General features: G+C 42.1%; 1 protein-coding gene across 4 annotated transcripts in view; it reads right to left on the reverse strand.

Moving 5' to 3' along the window:
- EML1 (EMAP like 1) overlaps positions 1–13174 on the reverse strand; it is a 124927-nt gene that overhangs the window by 42871 nt on the left and 68882 nt on the right. For all 4 annotated transcript variants that reach the window (XM_060271899.1, XM_035106158.2, XM_060271907.1 and 1 more), the window contains exons 2-3: positions 4645–4827; positions 3096–3228 (exon numbers count right to left, since the gene is read on the reverse strand). In XM_060271899.1, the coding sequence (XP_060127882.1) occupies positions 3096–3228; positions 4645–4827 (316 nt within the window). The remainder of the gene's footprint in view (positions 1–3095; positions 3229–4644; positions 4828–13174) is intronic.

The following is a 13174-nucleotide window of genomic DNA, read 5'->3' on the forward strand; positions in this document are numbered from 1 at the left end:
ACGATTTAAGAACGACAGGAAGTGTCATTATTACCCATGGGGCACTTCTCAACTCCCCATTCCTCTATTCAGATAAATTATTCAAAAGTGAAAACACAGTATATGATATCAGCTGTGATAAGAAGCAGCCTTGTACTCAGTCAGACCGTTGATCCGTTTACATCACTATTATTTACTACTATATCAGCAGCAGTATACGCAAGTACTATCAGCCACACTCCAGGGATTCAGAATGTCTACACTCCAGACTGTTAGCACACATCTGGGTTGCACATATCTGATTTTTCTGTGTGCTCTTTTGTGCATGCCTGACCACACAAGTGCTTTCAGTTGAACTCTGCCTTAATGTTTCCCATCCACACTAGTAAGCGGTGCTTGATGGGATACATTTGCACTGTGTGCTGTTGTCCCTGCTTCTCAATTATTGCTCTTCCGCCCTCCCTGAATTCCAGAAACCTGAGGTCAATTGTAGGCAAGCACACGGGCCTGTGTACAGTGCTGTTTTAAATATGTGTGCGTGTGTATGTATATATATACAGTATCTATATCACACACACATACACACACACACATATATGTGTGCCGGACTTGTACAAAACAGCTGATTAAAAAGCATAAATAGTGTGTGCCAGGGCCAACACTAGCCAACCAAGGAGCACCTTGCCAGCAGAAGGAGGGGGTGCGGTGACAGATGGCACCAAGCAAAATGTCACCACATATGTAAAAAAAAAAAGCTTGCCACATAATGTGCTTCAGTTGAGTAGCATGCAAGTTTACCACATTAAATTGGCTGGGGGGGGGGAAAGGGAGAGAAGAGCAGGTTGCCACTTGGATGAGGACAACATTGTGTGGGCAATGCAAAAAAAATCACATATGCACAAATATGCTTTAAACTGCTGTGTGAACATCACCTTAGCCAGAAGTATTTCCCAGGGAAAAATTGAGCCTGGAACCTTTTGTATTCAAAGCAAGGTACTCTACTACTGAGCTATGGCTCATCTCCAAATCTTGTGATAGACAAGATTGAAAACATGGACGTATTCTCAATGTTACAATCTACAGCAAAGCTTCAACTGTGGAGGACTTTGCACAAGGAGTCTGGCTGTCTTAATTCTGGAGGACCATGTAATATATTACAAATTAACAGGCACAGAGCATTTACCCTTGGTGTGCCCTATAATGTGCAAAGTGGATGCATTTGTTTATTTCACCATCTGTACAAGCTGCAGGGAGTTGCTATCAGCTCTAGCTCTGCACCCCATGGCTGAATCTGCAGTCTCTGAAGCTTCCCTGACTCTTAAAGAGATTTTAAGGGGAAACAACATTTGCTGTTGCTCAGAGCAAGGTGAACATACTCTTCCTTCCAATCTTTGTATTTAAGATATAAAAAGGCTATTTACGGATGTAGATATTTATAGGAATTTATCCAGGTTAGCGTCAATAATTCTGTTTTACTATTACCATGTGATGTTATTTCCTATCCCACTGTGCACAAACAAAATATTTTGAATAGTGTATTGGCTAGCACATAAATTCATAAATAAAACTGAAGTTAAAAATAAGTTGTTATTTTCTGAAATGCATGTTTTGCGGCATCTGTCTTTGTATATATATTCTGCTATCATTCCTCTAAACCAACCTTTCTTTGTCCTCCTTGCTGGCTGGGGCTGATGGGAAGGCACCATTTTACAGTCTACTGTAAACTAAAGTTCTTAGCATACACTCATATCTGCCTCTTTGACAAAGTGCTCTGAGCCTCAGGGGGGAAAATGTACCAAACTAGTGACGATGACAAGGTTACAGAGAGACTCACTCCTAATAGATTCAGGTGGATTTGAAAGTGTAAGCATTGCCTGCGCCTGCATTAGTTACTGGGAGGGACCTCCCGGTATCCCCCTGTCCCTTATTTCATCATTTGTGGCGTATCAATGCTCACGTGGACTTTGCAACATGCTCCATCATTGTATGGCAGGTGCACAATGACTACGCTGATGAGTTCTCGATCTGACTCCGTTGCCCGTGGTAAGTTAGACTGGATGGGAGGGTCCTGTGTGCTAACACTACTCCTGCTTTTACAGACACAACATGCCTCATGAATCTGCCTCCCATTTCCTGCCATATTGCAGAAGGAAGCACTGACATGCATATGCATGTTCCTTTGTGCTGGCAAGGAACTTGAATCCTGTGGGGAATCACACACTCCCGTTTTACATCAGGGCAATTGTTACAGGCCATTGCAGGCTCACTTTCTGGTTAGCATACCATCTCTGTGCTGTACAGAACCTAAACTCTCCCCCCACCACAGAGAATCCTTCATCTATGAATATCTTACTGTCATCCCAAAAGAAGCCCTGCTCAAAACACATTGCCAAGTCGCTTGGCACAAGAACCAAAGAACATGACAGTCACTTGCCACTCAAATAAATCATATATATATTTCCAGATTAAAATATTGGGCAGATGCAGACCAAACAATTTGGCAATTTAGCATAAGTGCTTTTAGAAGATATGACTGGAAATTGTAAAAGGATCTTTAAAAAGTACCCTTACACATGTGAACAATGGGAAGAAAGGGTTGGGATTTTGATCTCACTACGCTTTCGAGGGCCTTCGCTGACTGCTTGTCATGGATGAAAATAAGCAAACTGCAGAAAATTAAAGTAATGGAAGAACAGGAATCATAATTTTATACAATTTGGCAATAGAAAAAAAGCTACTGGGGGAGCTACGTATCAAGCGTATTTGCTACTTTTGTTGGTTTGATAAAGAAACAAAGGCACTCATTTTCAGAACAGATTACAAAATCCCTAAGTAGACATTTCCTGCTCTTAACCTCAAATTACAGAGGCAAGAAAATAACAGCCTAATTATGCGCTCCTTTAGAATTCTTGCAACAACATTAATCCTGATTAATTAATCTAGCATGAATAAAGTTGAAGATATTTCTACAAGGTTTCCAATTGTAATTTGGTTTAATTATCTAGAAATTTATCTTCAAAGTTTCACCCAGAGAGCAAAAAAATACTCAGAGGAGCAGTTTTAGATGCTGAAGGCAGGCAGTATATACATATACCAGATAGATAGATATGGAATACCTTTTTGCTGCTGGTGACACAATTTCTTTTCTGGTTCCTGATGGAGAAGGTAGAGAGCCACTGGGTTTCTTTGGTAGAACAGTTCCATTATTAACAGTAGTCTTTAAAGGCAGTGTTTGTACAAGGGGTCTTGCTGTTAAAAAAAGAAAGAGAGATGATCAAATGGAGGATTACAAGTATACAGTCTGTCTGATGAAAAAATAAAGAGTTTGCAAATGTTTCTGTGTTTCTTCATAGTTGAAGCTGCCCACACTGAGTCAGACCACTGGTTTATCAAACCAGAACCTTTACCACTGGGTTATGACTCTTTCCCTGCATTATGATAAATAAGGATTATTTCAGTCTACAATCAAGGGTGTAAGTCAGTAGCCTTAGAAATTGCTTCCTAAACTTTAAACTGCAATATGAAGATGCAATCCTACATATTCTGTGAATAGAAAGCAGGAAGTGGAGTGGGTCTTCACTGGGGGCTGCACAGGAGACCTCAGCTCTAGACGGTGGCATAGCATGGTTTGCCAGATTCCGGGGCAGGCGGGTGCACAGGTGCGCCAGGGTGGGTGGGGAGCAGAGGGTGAACAAAGCCCGCCACACCAGCCCAGCCCTCACTGCTGCCAGAGCGCCCCCCGGACTGGAACCAAGCGTGGCTGCACTGTGCCATCTGCCTGCCCTTGCAGGGTGAAGCCTGGCTCGTCAATGCAGTCCTTGGATCATCCCAGCCTCATAAGGCAGTTCAGGGCTGACAGGATGGCATGAGAAGAACACAGCAGTCATGCCCCCTTCACTCCCAGCTTCGCAAATGAGCTCATGAGCTCATTTCTCAAGCAACTGCCAGATTCTTCCAACTGAAAATCTCTGGGGCACAAGCCTGGGCAGTATGTATGGAGATAACAAGACACCCCTTTTGGCCTCGCTGATGTGGTCCAAAGGAAAGCAGAGCAATACATCTGCTTAGCGGCAAAAGTTGCCGGAAGGAGGTGTACAAGATGCCATCTAACTGCCTTAGGGACTCCACTCCGGATTTTCTTCTCCCAAAGATGTCCTTCAGAAAGTAATAATGAACAGAGTTTTGTTAAATGAACTGCCATTCATAGATCTGATTCATCCAGTAAATGATTCATTTTTCAATGCATATACTGTACCTGGATATATACTAGATTATCAGTATTTCATGCCTCACCTTCTGAGACATCAGAAAAGAAGAAAAATGATGTGGTCAATCTTCAAGAGTGCTGCAGCCACAAATACATAGGTCTTTCCATATATGGAATGCTGGACAAGCTTTCTTCATATACTATGCAGGACACTGTCGGGTACCTTAGGAAAAGGAACACTTTCCTAGCCAGACTATGCTTCAGATAGACTAAACACTTCAAAGTCAAACTGCAAGTTTGATCAACTGTATACCATGAAAAGAAGTTCAGACCACAAACTGCTATCAGATAATTCCAAGGATTCAATATACTTGACTTGTCCGAAAAGTATCAAAATTATTGCAACATTTGCTCAGGTCTAAGGAGTGAATTTGAGAGGGAGTGTTTGAAATTTATACCTTTGGTAGGTCCTTTCTTGTTCTGCATGGCCTGTTGCTCCTCAGTAATGTTCAAGCGCCTAACAACATCTGCCAGAGCAGACTTGAGCAGCTGGATGTCATCTTCCTGCATCTGAACACGTTGCTCCAGTGAAGCAATGCGGTCTGTCACCTCCATGCTGCTAGCGGCAGAGGCACTGTCATCTAAAAAGAATATTTTAGAAATATGGGATTTTATTTTGGAAATTTGTCATGAGGCATAAGGAAACATTGTCACCTGAGAACGTTTACTAACCATGTAAACTATTTTCCTACTAAACTATTTTCCTATTATCGATGTTAGGATTAAATTGCAGCAAGTTGTTAGAAGCCAAGCTAAATTTTAGATCTTAAAAATCTACAAAAATCAACCTTCAGAGTTTTGTTCATTATATCGTACTTTGCTTTGCAGAACTTTAATTTTCAAATGGGGAAATAGATTGTAACAAAGAAGTCAATCCAACATCACTTCTCTTTTTTTTAAGGTGTAAAAGCAGGAAATCTACGGCATGATGTGAAATGACAAAACGAAATGAATGACTTCACAGCAAGGTAATTGTTACCTTGCAAAAGCAACACAGTACACATTCAAGACCCCAATACAAATGCAAACAAAACATTAAAATATGGCTATTTTTATATAGGTACAGTTATAGTAAGATTGTGGAGCAACCTTACTGACCACCAGTTAGTCATCAGAATTTGATACTAAAATTGAAATGTGAAGGAAAAGAAAATTACTCAGTCAAAATCTACAGTGGTACCTCGACTTACGAATGACTCGACAACCGAATTTTTCAACTTACGAATGGGGCAAATGGCCGCACGCTTACAAATGTTTCGATATCCGAACGGAAACCGCGGCGGTTTTAGATAGGGTTTTGTCGACTTACGAATTTTTAGATGGGGTTGCTTCAACTTACGAATTTTTCCATTTCCAATGCATTCCTATGGGAAATCGCGTTACCAATGGCGCTTTTCAGAACGGATTAAATCCGTAAGTCGAGGCACCACTGTAATTGCATTTAGAAACTGCCATGGGGTTCAGCAGCAGATCATTCTGCAGTGTAGCTGTATGAGGGATTAATCCCCAAATTAAGATTTAGCAGGCACCTTGGCATTCATATAAGATTCCACAGACATGAAGCATGCCTTGAAGAGGCACAAGGCCTACACTGATCTAATAAGCTTGTACTTTAACTCAGCTGGACGTAACAAGAATTAGCATATTGGACAGACAACTCCATCAAAGACTGGATGTAAAACATCATAAAACAAACTCAATTTAGCAAAATAAAAATACAATTTAGCAAAATAAAAATACAGCTCCCAAGCTAAAACAGTACAACGCATCATCAGAGATCTACAGCCTCTCCTGGACAATGACCGCTCCCTTTCTCAAGCTCTGGGAGGAAGACCTTTCATTGCCTACAGACAGCCACCCAATCTTAAACAACTCCTCACCCACAATAACACAACCACCAGACTTAACATGGACACTGGTACCAGAGCCTGCAATAAACCCAGATGCCAACTTTGCTGCCACATACACCCAGACAACACCATTACTGGCCCCAACAACATCCAACATACCATCTCAGGACTATTTAATTGCTCATCCTCTAACATTGTGTATGCCATCAAATGCCAACAGTGCCCTTCAGCTCTCTATATTGGACAAACAGGCCAAACCCTACGCCAAAGGATAAATGGACATAAATCTGACATCAGGAACCAGAAGACAGAAAAACCAGTAGGAGAACACTTCAATCTCCCAGGACATTCTATACAAGATCTCAAAGTAGCTGTCTTACTACAAAAGAATTTCAGAAATAGACTGGAAAGAGAAGTTGCTGAATTGCAACTTATCACCAAGCTCAAAACCATGGAGGGACCTGGTTTGAACAGAGATATCGGGTTCTTATCTCATTATACATGATAAGCGATCTTCAGCCATCTCAACCCTTGCTTTTTCATGCAAAACCATTTGCAGTCGTTTGCGGTCATCAACAGCTATCAGTCAGTCAATCACCCATTTCCACCACCCTTCTGAGTGATCCCCCCTCCCCATCCCCACCCCTCCCCACCCCTTCTCTACATAAGTGCCTGGAAACTTCCATTTCACTGTATCTGAAGAAGTGTGCATGCACACGAAAGCTCATACCAAAATAAAAACTTAGTTGGTCTTTAAGGTGCTACTGAAGGAATTTTTTTATTTTACTTCGATCCAGACCAACACGGCTACCTACCTGTAACCTCAATTTAGCAAGCGTCCTTCTAAATTCAATATGACTTTACAAAGTTCCAGTCAATGAGTTTGACTGGAATTTGGTCCCCCCACCCCATTTCAGCAATTCCACCAGCAACAGCTATGCGGCCAGTGATTCTAGCCCTCTGCACGTAACTCTTCCTAATCCATCTTTCACCAACATGAATTTGACGAAACTGTGGGAGGCAGTGGAAAACAGGAGTGCCTGGCGTGCTCTGGTCCATGGCGTCACAAAGAGTCGGACACGACTAAACGACTAAACAACAACAATGCATCTTTCATAGCCTTCTCCTTGTCCACAGCAAAAATACAGACACAAGCTGAAGCCACATACATGGGTTAGATTCAAAATTTACTTCAAAATGAAATATGTCGGTATTGTCAATTTGGCCCCTTTCCCTCATTCCTCGACACCAACACCCTCTGCAAAAATGGCTGGGGTAAAAGACAATAAGAGGGGATGGGGATGGTACTTTGTGCTAGGTCAACCCTGTAGACTAAATATTAGGGTGGGCATGAAGCTCACATACATCCAACATTTTTCATTCCCAGAACAGAAGTTGTGCCAGTGTGAAGTTAAGCTGTGGTGGCGGTTCAGCAGACATATTACTTTTTTAAGGTGAGGGGGGCAGTGCAAATGCAGGCCTACAAATTTATTCTAAGAACTGAAGCCAGAGATCAGCTACTGAAAACAATGAGACAGCAATACAGGTTATCTTATCCCTTCTTGTACTTCTCTTCGTAAGTTTCACCTTTGTGCATTGCTCCTCCTAGATTTGCACATATTAGGAATCCTCCCCAAAAGAACTATACTGTACTGCAGGAACCTTTGAGGGATCTATGTCTCCAATGAGCCACCAAGTCCAGACAAATTGTTGCACTGCTACAAGTGAGCTGTTCAGGGGGAAGGAACATCCTCCCCACTTTTTGCACACACCACTCCAGGAAAAGAGGGGGGTTGTTTTGGGGATCAGATAGGGCCGATGGGTAGGGAAGCATCCTCTGATCATAATCCAAAATGGGGGGAAAAAATTAATGGGTCCTAGAGTTAACCTCTCCTTCGAAGAAAGGTTTTTAAGATCCCCAGAAGACAATTTCCAAGCAAAGTTGGGAGGAATTCAACGTATTTCCTTAGAATGAATTCCAACTGTGTTCAATGGCACGTATGTCCGGGACTGCAGCCTGAACGATAAGAGTCATATGATGTATGTCTGTAAATTGCCTTGGGAGATCTATGTGGTAGGCAACTCACAAGTTAGTAAATACTAAATAATATAGCAAGAAATATTCTTCAAATAACATCTGAGAATGATCCATGTTTATTTAAAAACCCACTAGAGAGGTGTGCCAGGTATCTCTGGGTATACCATAAAAGATGTCAATAGCTGTAGAATGTCTTCATAAAAAAAGTTTTTCCATTTAAATACTACCTAGACAAAAAAAAAGTATTTCCTGGCTTTTGTTTCACAGACATAAAGCACACACTCTTAACATTTAGCTCATCGCTGAGGACCATATGTTCCCAAAAGAGTGTTCTGTATAAATGGGGATGCTCATCACACTGCTCCTTTTCTTTCCCTGCTAATTAATCCATGATCTCAGTGGAAAGATTCCGCATGACTCTCTTCAGGACAATACAGGGTGATTAATCCACCCCCACAGTACCTTCCAATTTTAAGCCATCTTGTCGCTGAACTGAGCAGGGCACAACCATGTATCAGAAATATGATACTAACAAAGGCTGTGCTCTCAACAAGCAAGCCCAGCTTATATATAATGGAGATAAAATCAAGGCTTTCCAAGAAAGGTAGTTTAGAAGAAATATCTTCCACTGCTATTTGAGCAGACAGATTAATTTTAACTGCATACAGTGCTGTTCAACACAGGCAGAAAGAACACAAGAGCGAGAAAACTTTTTGAGCAGCCATCGGGAAACTAATATCTGCAGTAGCTAAACCTGCGGAATATTTACAGTATTCCAAGATGCTTCATTTCAAACACGGGCCTCATGGCTACACAGGCCAAAGAACAGGCAGACAGAGGAGATTGAACTATGGCATCTGTGGGAACTCGGGCTTCTTTTTGTAGGAAACTCGGTATCATCCTACAACTCAAGGGTTATGAAACATTTGGCTCTCCTGGTGTTGCTGGACCCATCATCCCTAGCCATTGGGGCAGGCTGGCTAGGGGCAGGCTGATGAGAGTTGGAGTCTACCAACATCTGGATGGCAATAGGTTCCCCATTGCTGCTACCACGACTCATTGTGGCATCTGAAGCCAACAGTTACCACTGAAAGTAGGCACAATGGACTGTGTGGACAAAATGGTTCTCTAAACAAGGGTGCCTGGTGTTTGTCTGCAGGGGAGGTCTCCCCCAATATTGTCTGTAGCCCCTATTATTGTGTTTTTAAGCACTCATGAAATGCACTCATCCAGGTCTTTAGTGTTGCAGCTGCAGCTTTCTGGAATCAGTTAGCAGGCAGATATGTTTAAACCACCCATTTCACATCAGTGACTTCTACTCATGCGGGAAGGGAAATCCAGTGCTACTATCCTGATACTAGAGAAAAGGGAGTTTACTTTAGGGCTGACATTTTCAGCTGTAGTCCTATGTATCTCATAATGCTTAGTTCCACCCAAAGTTCACACTGCTGAAAGTAATAAATAGTATAGATCCAACAAAGGGTTGGATCGAAACATTTTGGATCCAACATACACCCCTACAGTGGCTCTGCTCTAAACCCCTCTTGAAGCTGCTTTTCGCCACACAGAACAGCCATTTGGCTAGTGTTACTCATGTACACATTAAGAAGGCCTTTAAAAGGGCAGAATGCCTTTGGATGCTCACTATTCAGACCACATTACATCCACCCTCTTCCATCTGCACTGGCTTATGTTTAGGTCCAGGCCCAATTCAAGGTGCTATGAAACCCTAAATGGCTTGGGGCCTGGGTACTTGAACCAGCCCATCAGTTGTGGAAATCAGCAGAAGCCCTGTTGTGTGTTCTGCTTCCAAGAGAGGCCCACTAGGCATCGACACGAGACATATGTGGAGGTGTTTTTTTTTATGGCAGGACCCAAGCTAGAGAGGTTTCTTCCAAGGAAAGATCAACTAACACTGTCTATTATGTTTTTAGATGGGCAGCAAAGGTCTTTTTATCCCACCAAACCTTTAACAGCTTTTAAATTGTTTGTTAAAAGACCTCATTGAAATGCAGGCTTAGCGTATTATTTTTAATTGCTGGTCTTGGTTTTTGTTATATTGAGACTAGCTGGCCCTGCCACGCGTTGCCGTGGCTAATCCCTGTGACTGCCACCACCCTGTGACATGTCATACCCCCTCTTCCCCCCACCCCCGGGTCATCCCTGTGACTGGCCCGGGCACCGTGTCCTGACCTATACCATCACCTCCTCCCCCCAACCCCCACCCAGGCGAGTCAGTACCTCCATTCAGCCTAGTATGTAAACGGCAGCTGAGGTGCTGTTGAGAGGGAAGGTTCTTTTCTCAACATGCACTTTTGGGTGAGTTCTGTAACACGGGGTTTGGGGGTTTTTACATGGCGTAGGTGTGACATCTGTCTTAGCAAACTTTATAAGATGAATCTCACGGTAGCATGGTACGTTGTGTGCAAATTTGAACAAACAGTTTCGGTGAAAAGTGGAAACACACCCACATGCCGTTTTTACATTTTTTAATATATAGATGTGCATTTAATGCTGTAAGCCACCTTGGGAGCCAAAGAATCCCATTGTTTTGGAAAGTATTTCAGTGTTCGGAGGACTACAGAGAAGTTAGAAGGAATTACTTTAGTACAAACACACACACACACACACACACACACACACACGAGATTTCAGTTACTTACACTTGCAAAAATGTAGTTCTGAATGGACTTTGCTGTTTATTCCTCCCAAAAGCAAAGCAATAGATACACATGCACACACCTTTGTGCATAAGCCAACATCAAACTTAAGATATATCACCTAGCCCACTGTTTCCCAAACATTTCAAAATCAGATGCCCCAACTCTCAACTCAGAAAGTGAATGCAGCATCTAAAACTCCCATGCTAATTCTCCCCCTCCAACCAGCTTCTACACATCCTGGTGCTGCATAATTTGTCACCTACTCCTCCATCTCAGTAACCGCAATGTGGCACAACTTGAATTTTGGGGAACCTTAAGCCCTGGCTCTTGAAAGGCCTACCCCCAATAAAACATGCAAGATAGTTTGTACCTTCCTTGAGAGTATCCCATGCCATCCCATCCCATCTCTTAAGAAATACCGACTACATCAAAACAGAACTAAACCCTATTAAATTTAAATCTATAGAGAGGGTGAACTGTGGGGCCTGTATTATTTTTATGTAAACTATTTAAAAGGGAAGGGGGCAGACTTACCGGCATAATGAAGTACAATTAATATTTAAAGAGCCCCTTGAATAGCTGCCAAAAGTATGATTTCCTAGTGAAGATCAAATGGTTTAATTTAGAATTCTGAATGTTGCTTTATTCATAACTAAAATGCTTATCTTTTTCCTACTAGTTTTCTTAGGAAAGGATAGCTTAAGTATTAAATTCCCACACATGTTGATGCATATTAGCCTACAGCAAACAAAAGCATGTTTGTTCTTAAAAACCTACAATGAACTTAAATGCAATGTAATCAATATGTAGGAATGAGTTAAGAGTAGTACTGTAGTATCATTCCTGTTTTCCCCACTCCCCAAAATTTACTTAATTATTTGTATGTTATCAAATATTGGGGTTTTCTGTATAAGGGTTTTAGTTAACTATACAAAATATATTCACAAGTGAAAATACACTCACACAAAATATTATTAAGGGTTTGAGGGTACCAGATCCCTCTAAGTTCCTGGTTCCAGTATGTGTTAAGATCACCTACCTGATGGGCTATTAAGGAAAGGTGGCTCTGTGAGAGACTACAAATGTTTGGGGCTCCTTCAACTCAGTTAGTTAGAAGACAAATGAAGAGCTGGGAGTTAAGGGAGTTAGAAGCTGGATGCAAAAAGCAGCAAGCTGGAAAGCCAGAGAGTCTGATTTTTGTTTGATATCTGATTGAATCAAAGGCTGCACCAATGCCAGAATTAGGGCAGTACAGGTGGTTTCCTTGCACAGGGTGACAAGCCCATGGAGTCCAAAACAGAAGGGAAGGAGGAGGAGAGCTTGAAAATAAGAAAGGGAGGAGAGATTTTGTCCTTGCTCAGGGCGCCGTATTATCAAAGTCGGTCCCTCCTGCAGCTGCAGAAGAAACAAGGCCTTTTGGAGGTGTTAATGCTGTGAACCGCTCCATCATGTGTGTGTGTGTGTGTGTGTGTGTGTGTGTGTGTGTGTGTGTGTGTGTAAAAGTAAGTAAGTAAATAAATAAATATGTATTGCATATATGTGTAACTAAACCATATATCTAGTTACAGGTAGGTAGCCGTGTTGGTCTGAGTCGAAGCAAAACAAAAAAATTCCTTCAGTAGCACCTTAAAGACCAACTAAGTTTATATTTTGGTATGAGCTTTCGTGTGCATGCACACTTCTTCAGATACACTAGAAACAGAAGTGTCAGACCCTATATATATACAGAGGGTGGTGGGGGTGGGTGGGAATGGGAGATGGGCTGATGGGAGTGGTAAACCTGTAGATGGGTGTTAATGGCTGCTGATGGCTGCAATTAGTCCTGGGCTGAGGTGCTAAAGAAAGCTTGATCATGCATAATGAGATAAGAATCCGATATCTCTATTCATCCCAGGTGCTTCCATGGTTTTAAGCTTGGTAATGATTTCCAATTCAGCAACTTCCCTTTCCAGTCTGTTCCTGAAATTTCTCTGTAATAAAACAGCTGCTTTGAGATCTTGTATAGAATGTCCTGGGAGATTGAAGTGTTCTCCTACTGGTTTTTCAGTCTTATGGTTCCTGATGTCAGATTTATGTCCATTTATCCTTTGGCGTAGGGTTTGGCCTGTTTGTCCAATATAGAGAGCTGAAGGGCACCGTTGGCATTTGATGGCATACACAATGTTAGAAGATGAGCAATTAAATAGTCCTGAGATGGTATGTTGGATGTTGTTGGGGCCAGTGATGGTGTTGTCCGGGTGTATGTGGCAGCAAAGTTGGCATCTGGGTTTATTGCAGGCTCTGGTACCAGTGTCCATGTTAAATCTGGTGGTTGTATTATTGTGGGTGAGGAGTTGTTTAAGATTGGGTGGCTGTCTGTAGGCAATGAAAGGTCTTC

The sequence above is a fragment of the Zootoca vivipara genome, chromosome 1 (assembly GCF_963506605.1).
Source record: "Zootoca vivipara chromosome 1, rZooViv1.1, whole genome shotgun sequence".
Taxonomy (NCBI): Eukaryota; Metazoa; Chordata; class Lepidosauria; order Squamata; family Lacertidae; genus Zootoca; species Zootoca vivipara.